The following is a 21180-nucleotide window of genomic DNA, read 5'->3' as shown; positions in this document are numbered from 1 at the left end:
AACGCCAAAAACATGCAAGGAATAGCTTGTTCCAAGACAGATTTATTTCTACTTCATTTTTTATTTATTCCTTTCTCTTTCGCACTTCATTGATGCAAGGAAAAACATGCGCTGTGTAATACCTGACTTGGTGTTTTCTTTCTGTCGTACATTTTAAAGATTAAATTTTGAACCGATAGCGCTCTATGTATAGCTGATGTGCACTTGCCCTTACATTAAACCTTTTGTTAATACCTTAATTTTTGTTCATGGCGTCAGTACACAAACACAAGTGCCCCTAGCGGAAATTTAAAGTATCTAAGTTGCTTGAGCTCACATCCAGGAAGCATCTTTTTGCTGTCAATTTATGATTTGGCTCCTTCGGATGGATATTTTTTCGCAAACGTCGGAATTTGGTATAAATTAAACAAAAATTAATTATTACAACTTTAAACACCAGAAATTTATTCAACCTATAAATTTCTATTTTATTTTGTGTATGGAATTATTTTTTCTTTTATTTATTTTGTATCTCCCTATCACCCCTAATTCATTACCGCGAACTAAAAATCTCCATGTTTGGGAAAACTGTTTTGTTAATAAAAAAAAGAATTAAGAATATTTACACGTTCTTAAACATATGTGGACTACTAAATCATTATATATTGATGCATTTCATTATATAATTAGTAATTTTGTTAATTTTTCATGTTTTTTGATCAGCTTTGTAGCGTGAAGAGTGTATTTTTGCTATCGATTATAGATAATATACATAACCTCAATGACGCCTACCCTATCTAAGTAGTGAACACTGATTTCGCTTTAACGTTGCATCTATTTATTTTCCTTAAATGTGAACTCTATGCTCAGTTTTAATAATTTTTGTTTTAATTTTTATCGAAACTGCCTTATTACAGGATATGTCTGTACATTACAAATTCAAGAGCTCTTTAGATTTCGATACAATTACTTTTGATGGACTTCACATATCAGTAAATGATTTTCGGAAAGCGGTCGTGCAGCAAAAACGTCTTGGGAAAACAAACGATTTTGAGTTACAAATAACTAATGCTCAGACAAAAGAAGGTAAGTTAATATTAAATATGTAGTTTTGATTTCAAAACTTGTTGTCTTAAATGTTAAGTGTTTTGTGGTAACATGGCATTGCAAACTTTCACTCTAAATAATGGTGAAAAGGTGAATTTGTTTGTTCTTAATATTATTAAGCGACTTAATTCATAAATCAACATAAAATAATTTTTGTACTCAAATTTAAAACATTTCTTTTTTATTTTACTTTTGCAATAAAATACAATTTTTTAGTACCAAATAGTTACCTTTTAATGAATCGAATATTATTGAAAGTTAAGGATCCATAAATACACACTATCACATAAGTAAATGTACACTAAGAAATAGACATATTTTTGAGGCACAAGAAATTAGAGAATTTTTTTTTCTATTCAAAAAAACAAAAATTCGAATTTATTTTCTTAAAACGATAAAGATATAGCAGTCTAATGACTGCTTTAATTCTGGGCGGCATCGAAAAAACAATTTTTTGGGTGACATTTAGGCCTATTTTTGCCCATTCTTCTTGAATGACCAGATTTGTTTTTGATGTCATATTTTCGAAATTGGCGCTCAAGGTGATCCCATAAATGCTCGATCACTTTCCAATCCGGCGACTAAGGTGGACTTTTGAGTTACCTTCACCTGTTTACTTTTATTTGCTTCAAACCCGACCTCGTAATGTTTTGATGCGGCTAAGCTAGAGGTCCTTAAAATGTGTCGGGTTTTTTTTGCCCAACCCTTTACATAAATCATGAGCCGTAGTTTTGGGGTTGTTTTTGTAACGATCGTAAAAGATTTAAGGGCCTATTGTGGATCACAACTCAACTTAGTTCAGTTGTAATCAAGACAACTTAATTTGAAGACAACTACAAAAAAAATTCGTATTTTGGGTGACAACTTTTTTCAGTTGAGTGGAACAAATATATTGCCTCTGTGTGTTTTTTCGTCAAAATCAGCTGTGAAAAGTAAAATACTTACATAGGTATTTTAAAGTTTTTAATTCAGTGCAAAATCTTATAAAAAAGACAAAATAATACAAAATGAAGAGTTCTATTGATTTCTTTCTTGTAAATTCGGAAGAAGAAAGTCCCCTCAATGTTGCACCAAGGAGAACAAGTATTCGAGATCACTCCAATCATTTGGAACTTACTAACAAAAAATATTATTTGTAAACAAATTCTTTGATGAGAAGTGTTGATTTAATGTCTTCGTTTTGTTGCAGATTTTTAAGTTATTTTAGACTCAACAAAGACGCATTTGTTTACCTATGTGCTAAACAAAATCAAAGATTATTTGAAACAACCAATAGAAGTTGTGCCTTACATAACATAAGTCAACATTTTAAAGTATTATAAGTCGGTAAAATTCAAAATGAAATCGATTCAAATGGTCATGATGTCAATAATTTTGTCCAGCAAGAGAAATCAGAAACAACATAATAAATAAATGTATTTCTTTAATTTTTTTTTCCACACAAATGCACTACACAACCGGTAAAAATCAGTTGTTGAATTTTGACTTCAATCACAACTGAGAGACAACTCAACTGGCTTACATAATACCTCGAAGAAAGTAAACTTCAACAGGTCAATGCTCAACAACAAGGCTACAATGTCAAGCTGCACCTCTGGCACAGGGGCCTTGGGGGCAACCGTTGGTGGAGCCTGTCTCATTCTCTGACACCATTTGGGCGTAAGAGAATTTGGGATCCACGATTTTCTGTGTTGGAGCATGTCGAACTGTTCGACTTCTTTCGGCTTTTTGACTGGCCTGTTTTTGCTTTATTTGTTGGCCCTTAGGGCAACCTCTATAATTAGCCGGGTGCCCTTGGTTTCCACAAAGGACACACTTGAGCTGAGTCAAATCGTCAACCCGCTCATTCCCCAGCTTGCATTCTCCTTCGCTGTGGGTTTCTGAGCACCTGACACAGCGCAAATGCATATTGCAGTTGGCTTTGGCATGGCCAAACCTCTGGCACTTCGTACATTGTGGAATGTCGTCGTGCCTTTTTAATGTGTCCCAGTGTACAGCTTGATAGTCGAGGGATTCGATTTTTTTCACACTATCAAAACTGCTTTGGGCGATAATGTTACGAGGAACATTGGCAGCCTATAACCCCCTCGTCTGGACTTCACCGTAGTCAGTGGCTTTTGACGGAGCTCAGCTAAGAGCGCCTCCGGTTCCGTGCATTAACTTATGCCCTTCAGAAGGACCGTCTAAAATTTCTCGCTTTTAGGCGTGTAACTGAAGAACTCAGCTGTGGCCTCTTTCAGCAACCATTTTACTAATTTGTATTTGGCCAGTGAGAAACACTGGACAGAATAATTCTTTTCTTTTTCGTTTAATATTTTTATGAGAAATTTGCCCTTAGTGGCCGACTTACATCCTTATTGGTGGTATTTTTTCTTTCTTGGCCTGTGGTTATTTCTGGTGTTGCTGCTGCTGTTTCTACTGCTCCTGCTGCTCCTGCTGCTCCTGCTTCTGTTGCTGTTGCTGTTGCTGTTGCTGTTGCTGTTGCTGTTGCTGTTGCTGTTGCTGTTGCTGCTGCTGCTGCTTCTGTTGCTGTTGTTGCTGTTTCTGCTGCTGCCTCTGCCTTTGTTGCAGCTGTTGTTGTTGCTGCTTCTTTGCCTTAACCAAAGTGGATGGGCCCTCAGCAATTGGGCCTGTCACTGGTAATGAGGCCTTCACATTTTCCTCCGCTCCCGTGATTTTGGTAGCGGGCTTAGACTGTGATTGTTGCTGCTGTGGTTGTTGTTGCTTTTTTTTGTTTTTGTTGCTGTTGCCTTTGAGCCGCCTCTTGTTGGCGACCGGCGCGGCTCTTTCTCCAGCTTAAGTTAGTTAAGGAGCGGCTCAATTTCCTCCGTGAGATTTTTAAGGCTTTCCTCGTATTGGCTGATGGCGGCCTGTTTGTTTTTGAGGGCCTTCATCAGCTTCCCCTCGGTTTGGAGGTCCAATCCACCTCCAACGCCTTTTCTTTTGACGGCTCTGGCTCCGATCTATTCTTCGGAGACAATTCGTCCCTGTAGATGCTGTCATATGCGGCTTGAAATCGATGAAAAAATGGTGGGTGCCGATTTGGTGTTCTTCTTTTTTTCCAGGATCTGCCGTAATGTGAATATTTGATCAACTGTGGACTTTCCTGGTCTAAAAAAACTGATAAGGACTTATCAGTTTGTTGACGATGGGCTTAAGTCGTTCACATATTACGGTAGAGAAGATTAGAGAATATTTTGTAGGCCAGTTACATTAGTTTTCAATGTACGAACATATGTGTAAATAGTTCACTTGATACCCCAGATATTTAAAGTGTTGCACCGTAGAGGGGCGTACATTTTACGTACCGCACATTATCGTTGTGCGTATTACATCATCAGTGCATTTTTGTTTTCATTTACATATTTTTGAAATCCATGTAAATTGTTCTTTCAGTCATTAACTGTATTATAATTTCAACTTATTTTAGTTGACTTTAACTCTTACTTTTTAATTGATATAAAGTAAAAATTTTCAAAAAAAAAACGATATTTAGTTGTACTTAACAATGACTTCAATTAATACAAAAAATTAATAACAAATTCAGAATCACCATAAGTTAGAATATATATATGTATATAACAACTGATTAGTTTTTAATGTAGAAACAAAAAATGTAAAATATCCAAAATCAAATATACTAAGTAATTTAATAATTGTTTTCTTTTTTTTAGAATATCAAAATGACAATGATCTTATACCAAAAAATACATCGTTAATTATATCGAGAATTCCACAAATCTCGAAAAAATCAAGAGATACTTCTTCTCAACCGCAAAATACTCCAGTGGTTAGCCATGTCCCGAAATTTGATAGTAACACTTTAGATCTCTCGCAAATGAATGCTAGCGAAGAAGACAAAATACAAGCTATGATGGCACAGAGCACTGTCGACTATGATCCCCGAGGGTAAGTTATATATTTAAATTATAGTTTGTATGATTGTCACTTGTTTCCTTTAAAATTACTGCAATCTATATTTGGATACGAATATAAGCTTTCATCATTGGTAAAAAAGCATTTCTTCGACATGCCTTAAATTGTGTAATACATGTAGGATTTTGTTTTTCTATCAGGTATCAAAAAATACGCGGTCCAGGCCAAACGGGGGAAGTGCCTCCAACATATCGCTGTTATAAATGTCATCAAAATGGACATTGGATAAAGAATTGTCCTTTGCCACATTCCAGTGCAAAAAAGTCTGAGATACGTCGAAATACAGGAATACCAAAATCTTTTCTTCATGAGAAAGGCGCCGAGAAGTACGTACGAATTATTTAAAAAAAAATAGTCTAAAGCGAAACGTTGTTGAAAGACTTCCATTCTACTTTAAGAATAAGACAAAAAAAAAAGAAAGAAAAAAAGCTTTGGTTATGGTTTAGGAAGTTAGGTCGGGCGTTATTAAACATTGGCTTACAAATAAAACATGTATATATATGTTGCAAGCAGTTGTTAGTCAATGTATGCCTGTTCCAAAGTTGTACCGCAAAATATGTAAAAAGAATCTGGAAGCTAGTATAAATATGTATGTTTAAATCGCGTGTGATATTAAATTTTAAGAATTGAGATAATAAATCGTTTTTCAATTTACACTGAGATATATATTATTAAGCTATAATATCCTCTTGATGGTTCTAATACTCGGTCTGTCTAAAATAGGAGTGTAACAGAATACTGTTTTCAACTTTTATCACATCGTTTTTAAGTAAATTCATAATGAAAAAAAAATGTTGGTAAGACTATTGTGTGAGGTTTCCACCAGTAAAAAACAAAAATGTCTGACTCTATTTTGTTAGCCAAGCATTATCTAGTCAATACAAAATCCATCCATCAAAATATTTAATTCAGACTCTAAGGAATAATGTTATATTCTTGATGTTACTTTTTAGTTTCTCTTTCCGAGAGTTAAGAATATTGGTGTTATGTCAAAAAAGTTGCAGAATTCGAAAAACTGTTGTTTTTTTTTCAAAGTTTGATCTAAAACGGTTCTGAAAGTTCATATATGCAATTAATAGGGCTCGGACTTCCATGCACTTTAAAAACGCAAAATAGGCGCCTAAAATATGCTCTTAAAAAGGGGAAATATGCATTTTTGATCATATATTAAACCTTTTTTTTTTAATGAACACAAACAAAACTTAGTGTACAGTTTTTATAAAGAAAATCAATCTTTTATTTTATCATTGAAAGGAACAAGAAGGTACATTGAAAAATTCAAAAATACACAAAACATAAACAATAAATAAAAATTACATCAGCATGAGAAAAAGACATTCCTTTGAATACATTTTTTTTAAATAACACAAACAAAGTGTTGCATTCTTAAAGGCAGACATTTCATCGATTGTAAAGTTTCTCAAATAATTTTCGTAACTGCAAATCAATGTAAATGCCTTATTGCCTTGCATATATTTTTCACTGTTGAATTTTTAATTTTTTACTAGAACATTGTCAAGCTTCTTTTGTATGGCTGGAGCAAGAGATCCTTACCAGCAGTTGTTTTTTATAACAGAATCTTCAACTGAATCAATTTGATTTTCCCTTCCCTTAAGCTTTGTTGTGGTATCACAAGGAAAACTGTAATTAGAGCTGAGGAATATTATTTGGCTCTTAAGTAAAAGTTGGTTCAATATCTCGTTTGCATTTTTAATTGCAACAGCACCATTGAAATTATTAACCACATCCTCAAACTCCTAATAATTGCGTAATAGGCAGCTGCTTGAAGCCAGGTTCCCCACCTGGTAACAATAGGCTGTGGTGGAAGAGATGGTGCCCTTAAAAATATTTTTTTTTCAATTTTCCACCAATAAATCTGCACTTTTAAAATTACTTCGGATTTTCTCTGCAACTCGATGCAGTGCATAAGCTATAAGAGTTTTAACCCTCTTGCTGCCTTAACCATGTATGGCGCCGCATCGGTTAAAAAGAAAAGAATTTGTTTGTATTTTCACCTAGTTCATTGATTTAAATGTTAATGGTCCGTTTGCATTTCTTTTAAACCCATGTTTTCTTAATTTTATGTCCATTTTTGTTTTTAATATAAAAGAACAATATGCATTAATTATAGAAATATGCAAAATATTCATTTAACTCTTGAATTCCTAAAATATGCAAAAATATGCACTTTAGATTGAATGCCATTTTAAAGGAAAATGTATGATTCGTAAAGATAATTTGCACGCTTACTTCAAAAGTTTGTCAAAAAAAAATATGCATTTCCATGGAAATCCTAGCTCTATCAATTAAAAACAAAAGAAATAACTTTGTATGTTACATCGCTTCACTCTAATTCTGGAAAATTGACATAATTCTTAAGGAAAAATACAATTATAGAAATGTAAGTTTATAAATATGTTAACAGCTTTTCTATTTAAAAATCCATAATCCATGTGAAGAACGAAATTAAATAATTAGATTAAGTAGCACAACGGATTGTAGAGAACCAGGACCTATTATTTCTGTGTGCGATTAATGTGGGATAGAGGTACAGCATTTATTATGAGAAGAATTACTTTTGTAGGATTTGCCAATTTCTCATAAGGGGCAGTAGCCGTGAAAAAAAATTTAAGATGCCACTGGTAGTGACTGAACCGAATATTTCTTATCAAGAGGTCAGTAACCATTATGACGTGGGTATTAAAAATTAGTTTCAAGGAGACAGTATCCCTCTGTCTGTCCAAATTATATATTGGTGGCCATATAATTAGAAACAACAATACTAAACCCACTTTATTAAATATAATGTTTCCAGTGTTCTTAGCTTGAACCGTTAGTCTATAACAGTTGACATTTATGTTCCGAATATGAGTTTCCACGAACGGCAACAATTTGTAATATACCGTTATATTAGAAAATTCTGTATATACGATATTTTAGCTGGACGCAAAATTATAAACGTCAACAGAATTGCGAATTTAAACAAAAAAGACCATTATTATTAATGAGAGTTAATTGTTTTTTTTTATTATTGTTTTTATAATATTAATATGAACTAATTAAGAATACAGCCGTGACTTTGGAAGATCAAAGTGCAGTGCTATCAAATCAGATACGAGTCAGTGGATTCTAGAAAAAGACTGGCAGGTTTAAAACCCAAAATGAAAACCAAAAGATCGAAAATAGACCTCAAAAGAAGACAGGGTGATATTTCGAATTAGCAAAGCCGATTTTTTTTAATTCAGCAACAAAAAAAAAATGTTGTTTTAACCCAATTGATTCAAGAGTTAGCAGCTAGAACCATAAGTCGTGGATGCATTACCAAAAAAACCACATGTTTCCAAATAGAATTTGAAGAAGCAAGAGTCATTTTCTAAGCTTGACGCAAATAAATCCTTGAGATTCTGGAAAAACATACTTTTGAGTGATGAATCCAAATTAAACTTATGTGGGTCAGATGGTAAAGAATGAATTATATCCTAAATATACTTTGAAAACTGTTAAGCATGGAGTAGGAAACATAATGGTTTGGGGTGCGTTCTCGTGGCATGTATTTGGTTCATAAGTAAGGATAAATGGCCTAATTGACTAACATTTTAATAAAGGCATCTTGGAAAATGTCATGAAGCCTTATTCATTTGCACACATGTGCATTAGTTATGTTTTCCAGAACGTTAACGATCCAAAGCATACAAAACTAATGTTTTGGAATGGTTCGCCCAAAAGTTTAACTTAAATCCTATCGAGGACTTGTAAGCAGGCGTCGAGAGAATACTTAAGTCGAAAAACCCAACATATTCTGCCGAACTTTTTGGAGACATAAAGGCCCAACTATAATAGACCTAACCGAGCTTATGGGAACGAACCAATACGCAGCCTTATATGTCACTAACCATAATAGACGTTCTGCTCAGTTTCGTTAAATTTCGCTTACTTTCGCGCAATTACGCAAGAGCCATTTAAATGGCTCGAGCTTAAGCAAATGTCGAATTTGAAACGCATTTCAACCCAACATTTGCTTAAGTAACTTGAATCCGTTATGGTTACTTTTTGTTTTGATGTTAACTTCTGATAAATTTTCGTTCGGTTTTGACATTAGCTTACTTTCGGTTAAGTCTATTATAGTTGGGCTTTAAAAAGGGTTGAATATTGTTATAAGATTCTCTATTATAATTCTATAGCCTACACTGTATATACCATATAGCATATATCTAGGAGAAATAGTTGAGTCTTGAGAATGTAGAGAAGAGAGAAGTTTTCATCTTATCTTAGTTTGAATTGTATCTTCAAGAGTCGTGTCGTTATAGCATCATATAAATCCTTTAAGAGCTAAATACTTCGGATACATTTTTATTTGTATTGTATTTAATTTTCTTTGATTCGACTACCCTAAATTAGAAACAATTATTTCAGCAGACCTTATTTTCAAATTTCATAATCTCATTTTAAAGTTTTTGATAGTTATGAGTTGGCCTTATATAAAATAAAAACAACAAATTCAGAATCTCTGTTACTAAGAATGTACATAACAACAAAACAGATCAAACAATTGTTTTAGTATTTAAAATTACCATAAACATGTAAGTTAATTTTCTTCACTTTCCAAGAACTGGTGAAAATTTAAATAGTTTATGTTAATGTTTAATGAAAATTGTCAGTATATTTAAAGAGCTTTCACTCTTTGTTATGATGGGACTAGATTCAATGTGCTACACGCAATTAATACCAGTAATATTTGCATTTTTGTTAAGTTCTTTGCTTTCAACAGTTGTTCCTTTCTCTGACTCTTAATTTGCATATGATATTTCACTTGTATACTGTAAAAGTTGATGATCACTTTTTTTAAATTATGCAGGTACAATGTTCTTGTTTCTTTTGTTGGCACTTTTTGTGTTGTACTTATAGCCCTATTATAGCTATGAACTATCAATTAGATACTTGATACATAACAATATTTTTGATGCATTGGTATTATGGTTATCAACTATCAACTTTGTTGATGAACTGTGAATTTTACCATTATTGTGAATGATTTTTTGACATTTATTCATAGAATAAAATATATATGTATATAAAAAAACAGCTTTCGTATGCATTTTATTAATTAGGTTCCTATAGTTATATTTTCGCATGCAAACAAAAAACTTGTATTTCAGGATTTTCAAACACAAAAATTGAACCAATTATGACTTCGAGTTGTTTTTTGAATTGAGTTATGATAAATTTAACGCAAGTTAGCAACTCAAAATACGCAGAGCATTATGTGATTCTTCCAACCCAATGGATTTGGACGAAGAAATGTAATAAGTTACTTTTCTTTTATTCTTGCATTGGCTGATGAAACATCATTGCAAATTCATTCAAAACTTCAGGCTTTCAAACCTTCATCAGTCAAATTTGGTAATTCCAACCCAAATTCAACACCCGAAGGATCAACACAGGAATTAAAATGCATTAGACGACTTACTGCTTCTTCATAATCAGTCAATCGGATTGTGTTATTAGGTCCTCCGCCAGTTGCAATTGTTCCTAATTTACTTTTTGTAACTTTTTTTTTTAAATTTTCGTTTTTTGATCAATCCATACCTATTACAATCAAAAAGTAACAAAGTGTAAGTGTATGTATTATTATTGTTATTCCCTTATTTCATTAAAAGCATTTTTTTACAATTTGAAAATCTGCCAGAAAATAACATTTGCTTTAATAAAATTATAAAATAAATAGTTGGTAGGTTATCATTAGATTTCTTGTTATACAAAAAAAATATAATTTGTTGTTTTACATTCGCTCAACCAGAAAAATGTAAATGATCTTGTTTAATAACTATTGATTTTTACGTTTTAGTTTACGTTTGTATAAATTCATATTATAAATTGTTTTAGATATTTGTAAGTTAATATTTTTAGGAAAACGGAATTAAAAGGTCGAAAAGCTTCTTCAATAAATTTAAAGCATGATCACAGAACATGAAGAGATTTGTCCACCCAACGGATCCGTCCATTACACCAAACATTTGTTCTCTAGAGAGGACACTATGTTGAAAATAGAGCCTTCGAATTTCTTGTAGTATCGGACAAATAGCTATGAAATGGTAAATAGCGTCACGCTCATTTCTGTTACAATAATTGCAAAGGAGAGTTAGATTGAATGTACTTAACCAAAAAATTAAACTCACTCTTTGCCACTTGGTTGAGTCGCGTTGTGGAGACCCTAAGCTATTCAACTGCATTGGGATAGCTTCCCACTTTTCTGCTAGGTCCACTTTGGACAACATTCCTCGTGCCATTTCAGGATTTGGCTCCATTAATTCCACCATTCTTTCTAATTGTTGTCTGTTACTTACTATTCTGTTCAACCACCAACTTATATTTTTGCAAATAATTTTAACTCCAGCCACATAACAAAATTTTAACACACATAATATAAAAATTTAAAACCAGATCAAAAATGCAAATTCACAATCGCCCCCAAATTTAAAAGTTGATACTCATAATACTGATTCATCAAATAGTTGATAGATATTATCAACTATCAAATTGATACTCATAATAGGGCTGTTACAAAGCTTTATCTTGTGTGCATGAAACTCTTTTCACGTCCTTCAATCATTTTTGATTTGCTTATTATTAGGTTTTATATTGCGGCTTAGTTTGGAACATAAAATTAAAATTACATTACATTTCATACCATTCCTGCATATTAGCTATTTTGTTATACGACACAAGGCGGGAAGCAGAGGTGGTTATTAATTTGAAAAAAATTACACACCGTTTTTTTTGGTAGGGTCATCAACATACAATTTTAATTCAAACTTGCTGCAAACATTCTAAATAAACTTTAGTTTTGTAAGTTGTATCAATATTTATGTTTCCATATTTTATTTAAGTACTGTCTTTTTTATCGTTAGACATTCACTTAATCAATTTTTTTTTAAACTAAATTGAACAAGAAAAAAACGTATACAGGATTATAAACCCCTGCCTCTTGGGCTCCATACATATTAATATTTTGTGAAAAATCATTGTCGGGTTAGTTAACCACGTCATAAGACGTGGTTTGTGCTTATTTATATTTAAATCTTTATTAATTTTACCGCCCAGTTACTTAATCTGCATCAGTTCAAGACATTTACAACGCAGCGAATTTGTTGGAATTTCATCCATGTTTGCCGGCAATTATTTATTCAAAACAGATGGTGTCGACATTCAAATGAACTCTTCAATCAATAATATCTACATCAGTTCCGGAGTTATGCCTTAAATATTACTGTTTTATAATGATGTGCAATAAATACAAATAATTTTACTATAAGTTCCTTAAACAAATTTTTGCTAAACACCGTAAAAGTTATGCCAAAAAATCATAAAGTAAAATTGAAAAATCTCTATTTTTAATTTAAACAATGTATAAATGTAATAAGCTGAGAACTTACTTTGTATTTTGTTGACTTTTTCCTTAATGTTCTTATGAATTTTGTTTAAGCTGATTGTTTTTGTATTAGAACTTTTACGAAAACTTTATTCTTATTTCTTAGTATAATAAGTCACTTTTACAGTTATAAATTTCAGATAAATATGGATTGTATTTTGTAGGTGCGTCCAGCTGAAGTTTATTTACAAAATTGTTTAAGTATAATACTAGAAAAAAGTTAAAATAAAGGGTTTAAGTAAAGCGCTTTTAAACTCGCAAAAAAGCTGTTTAAAATTTTGAGCAAATTTATTAATCACAAAAAATCTGGAGGAGCCTGAGTTGGGTTGCCAATTAATTATCATTTATGCATAGAAAATTAGATTCACCATCCCAAAATAAATGTTTATTTAATTTGTAATCCATAGCCAGATATGTTTAAATTATTTAAGATAAAAAATAAAAAGTATTTAACAAATAGATAATTCGTGGTGATTTCCGTAGTAGTCTAGAAGGGAAATTGTAATTTTGTATGACTTTTGAAGTAATGGTTATCAGCCGGACTTTCGATTTGACGTTTTCCAAAATGGTTTTAAGATTGCAACAAGAAAATAAATTTGATCTTGATGTTTGGAGGCGTATAACCTATGCTAAATACAATGACTTAATTGCATAAATTTACTATCTTAAGGTTTTCGTTAAATGTTCTTAATATATATTTTAATGTGTAATGTAATGTATTTGAAAATTTTAATATACACAAATTGCTTTTGATATTGTGACCGCTGGGAAAATAAAAATAAAACAAAACCCCTAAAAATTCAAACACAAGTTCGGGTTAAAAATCAAAAATCTAGTTTTATTTTTGTACTAAATCATTAAGAACCAAACAAAATATACATTTTGAATTAAAACAAAAAAATAACATGATTATTATTAAGAAATTGTATTAAGTTATACGTTAAAACAAATGTGCGGTTTACAAGCAATAATAAAAAAAACTGTTCAGATTATTTATCTGTTGATCGTATATATTATATATATTTTTTCATACAGTGAAGCAATAACAGAAGAAATAGTTATTCCCGAAAAACAAGCAGAAGTTCCAGATGAATTGTTGTGCAGCATTTGTAAGGATATTTTTCGCGATGCCGTAATGATACCATGTTGTGGTAGTTCATTTTGTGACGATTGTAAGTATTGAAAAGCATATAGCAAAATATCAAGCTTAATAATTTATATACGTTCTTTTAATAAATAGGTGTTCGTACTGCTTTACTTGAATCAGAAGAAAATGAATGTCCAGATTGTAAGGAAAAAGGAACATCACCTGGCTCATTGATTCCAAATAGATTTTTACGTAGTTCTGTGAACACGTTCAAAAATGAGACTGGCTATGAAAGAAGGAGAAAAAATAATGGTAAGATACATTAATTCTCCTTTCAAAATAAATTAACTTCTTTAAAAACAAAGATGTAAGTTAATAAACACTGAGACTGAGTATTTCATTACTCAATGCACGAATATTACACATAACTTTCTAATTATTCACATAGTTTGGGTGAAGTGTATGAATAAAATTAAAATAATGGGGTTGGCACTCCTACACACATATATTTTATTGTTTTGTATATAGAAAACAAACTAATTTTTCTTAAATTCTATACAAAATATATTTTACTCAGGAGTACATGAAGTCGTTTCTAACGCTACTGAAACAAAAGAGGAACCAGTAAAAGTTGAAAAACAAAATGAAAAAGATAAAGAAACTGAAGCACCCGTTAAAAGCAGCCCTAAGAAGGAAGTAATCCCAAAGCATGAAGATGAGCAATTAACACCGCCAAAATCATCTCCAAAGAAGGAAGTGTCTTTGTCTCCAAAAAAAGAAGTAAAGAAACCATTGCAATTAGAAGAAAAAGAAATACAGAAAAAAGAACCCGAAATTGAACAAAGCTCTCCTAAAAGACGTGTTGAAGTTGTAAGTAAATTAAATTATGTTATGTCAAACAATAAAATTACTTAGATGCTATTAAATATGGTAGTGTAAATTCCAATTTTTTACATTTTCCGGAGATTGACCGATCAAAAAAAAAATGCACAAAGCTTTAGTTATACCTAATTATACTTAGAGAAATAGGTTACACTGTTACAGTGGCGTCTTACAGCCTGTCTTGCTTTCTTCTTTAATAATTATTTTAATTTTCTTTTTGCTGGAAATTTATTTTCGTATCTATTTTACTAAATATTTTTTTTTGAATTTATAAAAATGATGAAAACAAGTAAAATTAAAACCTGAAAAAAATAACTGAAACTGGTAGGGCACATAATTAGAAACACACGTTTATGTTGTTTAATATTTGTTTAATTTATTTGCATTTTAGATTTATGATATTATTTTTTTAATATTTAACTAAATATTGTTATATTGTTCAATTTGTCGAATAACCACGGTTATCAATTACACACTGCAATCTTCTGGGCATAGAGCTAACCAAATCTTCACAAACTTTTTTTGGAATCGATTTCCAAACATCCTGAATTTCTTGCAGCTAATTTTTATTTTTAAGTGCTGTCGGGTTTTCTATCGGGTTAAGATCCGGGCTGCACGACGGCCAGTATAAATGAGTGATGGAGTTGTCTTCGAACCATTTTTTAGTGTAACTGGCCGTATGTTTTGGATCGTTGTCTTGTTGAAGTTTCCACACTATGGGAAGGTTTTCTTCCACCTACGGCAGCATAACCTTCTCAAGGATTCTGCAATATGGAATCCTGTCCATATGACCCTGAATTCTTTTGATCGGGCCAACGCCACACCAAGACATTACTCCCCAGATCATTATACTGCCACCACCATGCTTGACAATGGGGCGAGTGTACTTTGGATTATATTCACGGGATTTCGGACGGCGGCGAACACAAGCTTTTCCATCAGAATTAATCCTATTAATCTTTGTTTTATCCTAAAAAAGCACATGTTTCCACTGATTGACCGTCCAGTGACTATATTTTTTAGCAAGCCAAGCCGGCCTTTCTGTGACGTTCAGTCAGTAATGGCTTCTTCCTTGCTATGCGCCCAAAGAATCCAGCTTCTTTTGACAGTGTCTATAGACGCTCCACTATCTGCTTCACCAAACACTGCCCTCCTAATTTCCCTCGCAGGTGCAAAACGTTTTTTTGCTTTCCCGAACAATTAATGCATCTTCTCTATGAGATGCTGACTTTGGTCTCGGCATTCTACGTATTTTTTCTATTGTGTTATTTTTTTTTTTTTGAAATATTGAACAACATTAAATACCATCTTCTTTGAACATTTTAAAATGTTACAAATCTCTATAAGATTTTCCTTCTTTATGATGGCTCAAAATTTAGTCTCTACGTCACATGATTTGTTTTTCCCCATTTTGATGACCTAACTAAACAATTAAAATTCAATTATCGAAAAAATTAGATACAAAAGTGTAACTTACAATGCCCAAAAATTACTTTTTAATCTTGAAAGTCTCAAAATAAGGTTCGTTTCTAATTATGTGCACGTTCGATTTTATGGTTTTGTACTTTCTTTAATGGAAAAAATAACGGTGTTACTATTATGATTTTATAGTGAAGTTGGCTAGATTTCAATGTAAAAGAAAAAAAGATGGCCGCATTTATTTAAAGAACAAACAATAATCGGAATTTAGTTTGATCTGAAAAGCGTTTCTAATTTAGTGCACAGCACTGTAGATTAAAGAATTCATGTATATTTAAAAGTTTACAACTTTAAGAAGCTTGTACACAGCTCAATTTCATACGTTTTTTTAAATATGCTTGTTTTTTAATATAACTTTTAGGTTATGCCACAAAGGGAAATATTACACAACTCGGACCCTCATCAAAGACCAGAGGAACAATTTAAACAAAATCAATCGTCTTATTACGGATCTTCGGTTCCAGACTTGCCACACAGATCAAATCCATCTGAACAATATCAACCTAGACCAGATTCATATATGCGACATCCGAAGCATAATCAAGGAATTGTACCACCAAATATGGGATATTGTAATAATTATGGCAATCGAACTGAAAGGTAATTTATGTGTTGAAAATGTATTATTTTACTTATACTAATCTTAAGACCCTTAAGGAACAAACAGGTATAGAACTAATATATTTTTTTAAATTTCCAGGTATTACTATCCCAGGGATTCCTATAACGTAAATGCCGCTCCGTATCCTTACGTGCAAAATCCAAGAATGCGTCAAATGGCTCCACACGCCAATATACAACCGTATTATCAAGGAATGGCTGGCCCAATTGAGACAGGGTAAATATATTTCTTTTTACGTCTAAGTCATATAAAATTATGTATCTTAAATTAAAAATTCATTTGTTTTAAAATATTTATTTAAAAAGAAGAAAACATTCTTACATTTGCACGTGGACAAGTAACTTATTGCATTTAACAATTATTACAGCATTATCGAAGATCCATTGGAAGCTTTCAATAGGATAATGAAAGAAAAGGAAAAAAGAAAAGAAATGAAACGTTTGGCTACGGAACGATCTGAAAGGCACAGACCGCCGGCTATGAGCAAAAGAGGCCCCAGGGAACCTTCTCCGCTGGCCGAGAAGAGGATTAGACATAGGAGTTCTCCTGTCAATGAAAGAAGAAACCGTTCCCCTTTGCGTCAGGAAAAACCATCTAGCCACAGAAACATTGAAAGAGAAAAGACTATAAGGAGTCATAGAAATCATTATCCAGGAAATAATAGGTAACATAATCTAATTAGATTTTGAATATTGTTCAGACGGGATCGGACTTCTTCTTCTAAAAATTATTTGCAATTTGTTTATTTTTCTCTTTAAGGTCTTTTTCTCGATCAAATTCACCACCTCCACAGAGAAGATTTTCAAAATCACCGATACGCAGACGTTCCAGAAGCAGGTCTCATCCCAGGTAATATTAGAACTAACTTCGCAACTCATACATTTTTTTTACACATTTATTTTTCTCAGGTCCCACTCAAGAGAAAATGACATGCTACGTCACGATAACAGACACCCCCCCAAACATGTTTTGCAACAAAGTCATCGAATAGACCACGAAAAGGAGATGATACGTTACAATAAAAGGCCACAAGGCCGATTCAGTGAAACAAGAAGTCTATCTGAAATCGGTCCAAAAGAAAATAGAAGACATAATTCGAAAATGCGTGAAAATGGCAATCAAATGTTTGATAATTATGGACCATCCAGTTCCCGAAAAATGTTTTTTGAGACTGAAGTACCAGAAAATAGGGACGTGCCGTATGAATTTCACCATGAAAGAAATGAAAGAAATGAAAGAAGGAGTAAAGTTTCTATGAGTAAATTCGAAGAGATTCCTAGATCTGAAAAAAGAATTCGAGAAAATCACGAGGAAAGAAGGCAGAGTTTGCAGTCACCCGATGAGGAACCACCAAAACCGGAATTAGATAAAAGATCGAAGGATCGAAAGAAGAAGAAAGAAAAAGATGAAAAAACAGAAAAGAAGTCGAAGAAAGATAAAAAGGAGAAGCGAAAACGGGAGCGTCATAAGGATGAACCTAAGAAGCACCCGGATCACAAGAAATCAAGAAGGGATACGGATTCAATGGCCAATTCAAATGAGAAGGGTTCTGATGAAAGTAGAAACCGTTCTGGCAAGAAAGACAATTTCAAGGGATCAAATGACGAATCCATGGACGATAAAGCTGAAACTTTTACGCCTGACATAAATATAAATCGCCACCTCGATGATGACCATATTGTAGAAACTGTACAGTCCGAAGTGAGAAGGGAAACAAAAAATCCGTTTAGAACGGAGAAATCCCCACTTATATACAAAAATGAGAGGTGCAAGCAAATAATGGACAACAACGGCTCGGAGCTTAACACACCTACATCATTTATCGACACTACTCCAGAAAACTACGCTGGCAAATGGGATAACTTTGACTTTTCCATGCCAAACAGCGAAGATGTCAGAGGAGATAATGATCGCGATTTTGAATATAACTCACATAATATGTTCCATAATAGTTCGCCGCCTATGAGAAACGAACAAATTGGAATGAATAGACACTTTGGCAAAATAAAAGATTCTCATTCCCGATCACATGCACACCACGAGGAACGAAGACCCAAACATGAAGAAACAGTCAAGGAAAACAGGTCTGAAGTGACTGCAAAATCAACACCCAGAAAACCTTCGCCAGTGCCTAGCGAAGCAGGATCTTCATCTTCAAGTAAGACGCCACAGGGTAAAAAACGAAGAAAGAAAAGTAAGCATAAGAAAGAAAAGTCCTCCAAACGATCCTCATCTGCAGAGTCATCAAAAAAGAGTTCTAGTAAACACAAGAAAAGTCGGACCGAAAAGAAGAAAAAGTCTAAACGGAATGAGTCACGTTGAACACAGTTTATTTATTTTTTTTATTTAACAATAAATAAGTACATATATATTATATACATGCAAACTGTATGACAATTTATAATTACCTATTAAATTGTTGTATTTATATATTATGATAAGCTTGCATTTTGCAAAAATTATTATAAAATCTGTCGTAATAAATCCGGAGCTAGTGGCTTTTCAACAACTTATATAAAAAAATGTTTGTTTTTTAATTTGTTATGCTTAAAATTTCCAATTAGAGTAGATTGGGAAAGATGGGTCTAAGATCCAAACATTAAAAAGGGTAGGTGCAGAGAGACGCTTTTCAAACGATAGTTATAATTTAGACTGAATTAAAAGTATACATAAATAAAAAACATATATGAATGGAGGTGTAAAAACGTTGGTAATCACGAAAAAACGGTTACGGCGACCTTTGGCGGGCCATAGTTTACGATGAAGACAGGAGACTTTATGAGACTTTTAACACTATATTGAGTAAGTATAACCGCACCTGAAAAAATGCGCTTTATAGAAAACATCAAATAGAAGTGACTCCTTACTAATTTATTTGAGTAGCATCACTGATCAAACAAACCGAGAAGAAAATAAAGTACCGTTATTTATTAGGTTATTTTCAGTGATTAAAAAAGTTTAATCTTGATGGACCAAATGGTTTTAGGGGATATTGTTAGGACTACACTTTGGTCCTTGAGGAGAATTGGGTACCTTATTTAAGATGATTTCAACGAGATCAGCATGTCTTCCGGCAATATTATGCCCCAATTCATAAGTCGTCAACATTTGGATTGTTTCGGATCGAACAACATTAATTTAATGGAGTTGCTGTCACGTTCTCCAGATTGCAACCCCATCGAAATTCTTTGGCGAATTTTAACTCGCAAAATGTATGCTGATAATGCTAGTGTTGCTGAGCTGCCAGAGGCAGTTGTGACAGAATGCAACACTCTAGACGCATCCATATTAAAAACAACAAAAAGAATTTTTAGCTTGGTGGAAAATAGAGGCATTTTAGTTTTTGTGTTAAAAATAAACTTAAAACAAAAAAAAAATAAATGCGGTTATATTTTTGCAATACATCAAACTCTGTTTTTAAACACCAAGAGAGGAAATAACGGTACTTTATTTTCTACTCAATTTGCTTGATCAGTGATTCAACTCAATAAAAAAATAGTAATGAATCACTCCTATTGCGGGTTTTATATAATACGCATTTTTTCAGGTGCGGTTATACTTATGCACGGCACTACAGTACCTCACTTTTGGTGTTCTCAATATTGTGTTAAAAGTCTCATAAAATCTCCTGTCTTCGTCGTAAGTTATGGCCCGACAAAAGTCGCCATAACCGTTTTTTCGTGATTACCATCGTTTTTACACCTCCATCGATGTTAAAAGATCTTACAAAACTATCAACAAACTTTCTTATAGGCTCAACCGTTTCAGATGTAAAACGAAATAAGGATGCTTTTCAAGAAATAATTTGTTGAGTTTTGTTTGTGTGAATCTTATAGTGGATTATGGGGTTAAAAAATGTAATATGAAATGTAGTTACTGCTTCGAAAAAATCTAGCAAATTGTTTTCAGGGAGCAATTTCATATGTCCGAGTACTTTTCGAAATCACTTCAAGTGAAATTGAAGTAGCTGACATATAACACATTAGACAATAAACAATAAAAACTCCAATTTACATCTTAAATCGATTTCATTTCGAGTGAAAGTGAAATGTAGAACCTACCTGTATAAACTTTATACGAGCTATGTATGTATAACTTTCGACCAAAGAATTACTAACACAAGAAATGTGGTGTCTGACTCATCACTTAGTGCAGTATTAGTAGTCAGTAAGAAATAAAACGAACTACAACAGCAGTGTAAAAATTAGTTCGGTTTTGAGAAACATGCTTGGATTGTAAACTACAGGTAGTGTGGTGTGGTTACTTCCATGGTAGTTTAATCTCAGAAATCACCAGTTATGAGTTGATGAATAAAGACCATAACATTATTAAGTTTTCTTATCAATAGAGGCTGCATTTGAAAAAACTTTATCCGATGTAGAACTTGTGGTGTGATAGTTAGTGCAAAGGATTGCCCTGCCATGCCATCCTTGCCTGTACCACGTAAAAAGTTTTTTTTTTTCACGGGTACTGCCTTTTGCGAGGAATTTACAAAACCTCCAAAAGTAATGCTTGTCATAAAAAGTAATTTCTCAAATTAACTCCAGGTCCCCTCCATCCCTGAAATTACTCGCACACAATAATGGTTAAAAGTTGAATGTCACTAGACCATGGCTCTCTACGGACTGTTTAGCTACCTAATATATAAAATACATTATC

The 21180-nt window shown here is 32.7% G+C and overlaps 1 protein-coding gene across 4 annotated transcripts; it reads left to right on the top strand.

Annotated features, from left to right (window-relative positions):
• Nucleotides 1-300: 300 nt before the first annotated feature.
• Nucleotides 301-19042, top strand: LOC129949375 (E3 ubiquitin-protein ligase RBBP6). 4 transcript variants are annotated; one of them, XM_056060801.1, is made up of 13 exons: nt 301-395; nt 897-1065; nt 4761-4995; nt 5084-5095; nt 5163-5348; nt 13487-13623; nt 13692-13850; nt 14116-14408; nt 16261-16499; nt 16600-16737; nt 16889-17185; nt 17281-17370; nt 17430-19042. In XM_056060801.1, exons 2-13 carry the CDS (start codon nt 900-902, stop codon nt 18841-18843), a joined length of 3366 nt encoding a protein of 1121 aa, XP_055916776.1. In that variant the 5' UTR covers nt 301-395; nt 897-899; the 3' UTR covers nt 18844-19042. The 4 variants fall into 4 exon arrangements, with proteins under 4 accessions (XP_055916776.1, XP_055916775.1, XP_055916777.1 ...); XM_056060800.1 differs by having other exon boundaries at nt 325-476; XM_056060802.1 differs by lacking the exon at nt 5084-5095 and having other exon boundaries at nt 325-476.
• The last annotated feature ends 2138 nt before the right edge of the window (nt 19043-21180 follow it).

The sequence above is a fragment of the Eupeodes corollae genome, chromosome 3 (assembly GCF_945859685.1).
Source record: "Eupeodes corollae chromosome 3, idEupCoro1.1, whole genome shotgun sequence".
NCBI lineage: Eukaryota > Metazoa > Arthropoda > Insecta > Diptera > Syrphidae > Eupeodes > Eupeodes corollae.
Note: the sequence above shows the minus strand (reverse complement) of the source record. Positions and strands in the feature narration are given on the sequence as shown.

Coding starts and splice junctions, on each gene's coding strand:
- LOC129949375 (XM_056060801.1), top strand. CDS start 900: ATGTCTGTACATTACAAATTCAAGAGCTCTTTAGATTTCGATACAATT. Junction 14,409..16,260: donor CTAAAAGACGTGTTGAAGTT/GTAAGTAAATTA, acceptor TATAACTTTTAG/GTTATGCCACAAAGGGAAAT. Junction 16,500..16,599: donor TATGGCAATCGAACTGAAAG/GTAATTTATGTG, acceptor TTAAATTTCCAG/GTATTACTATCCCAGGGATT.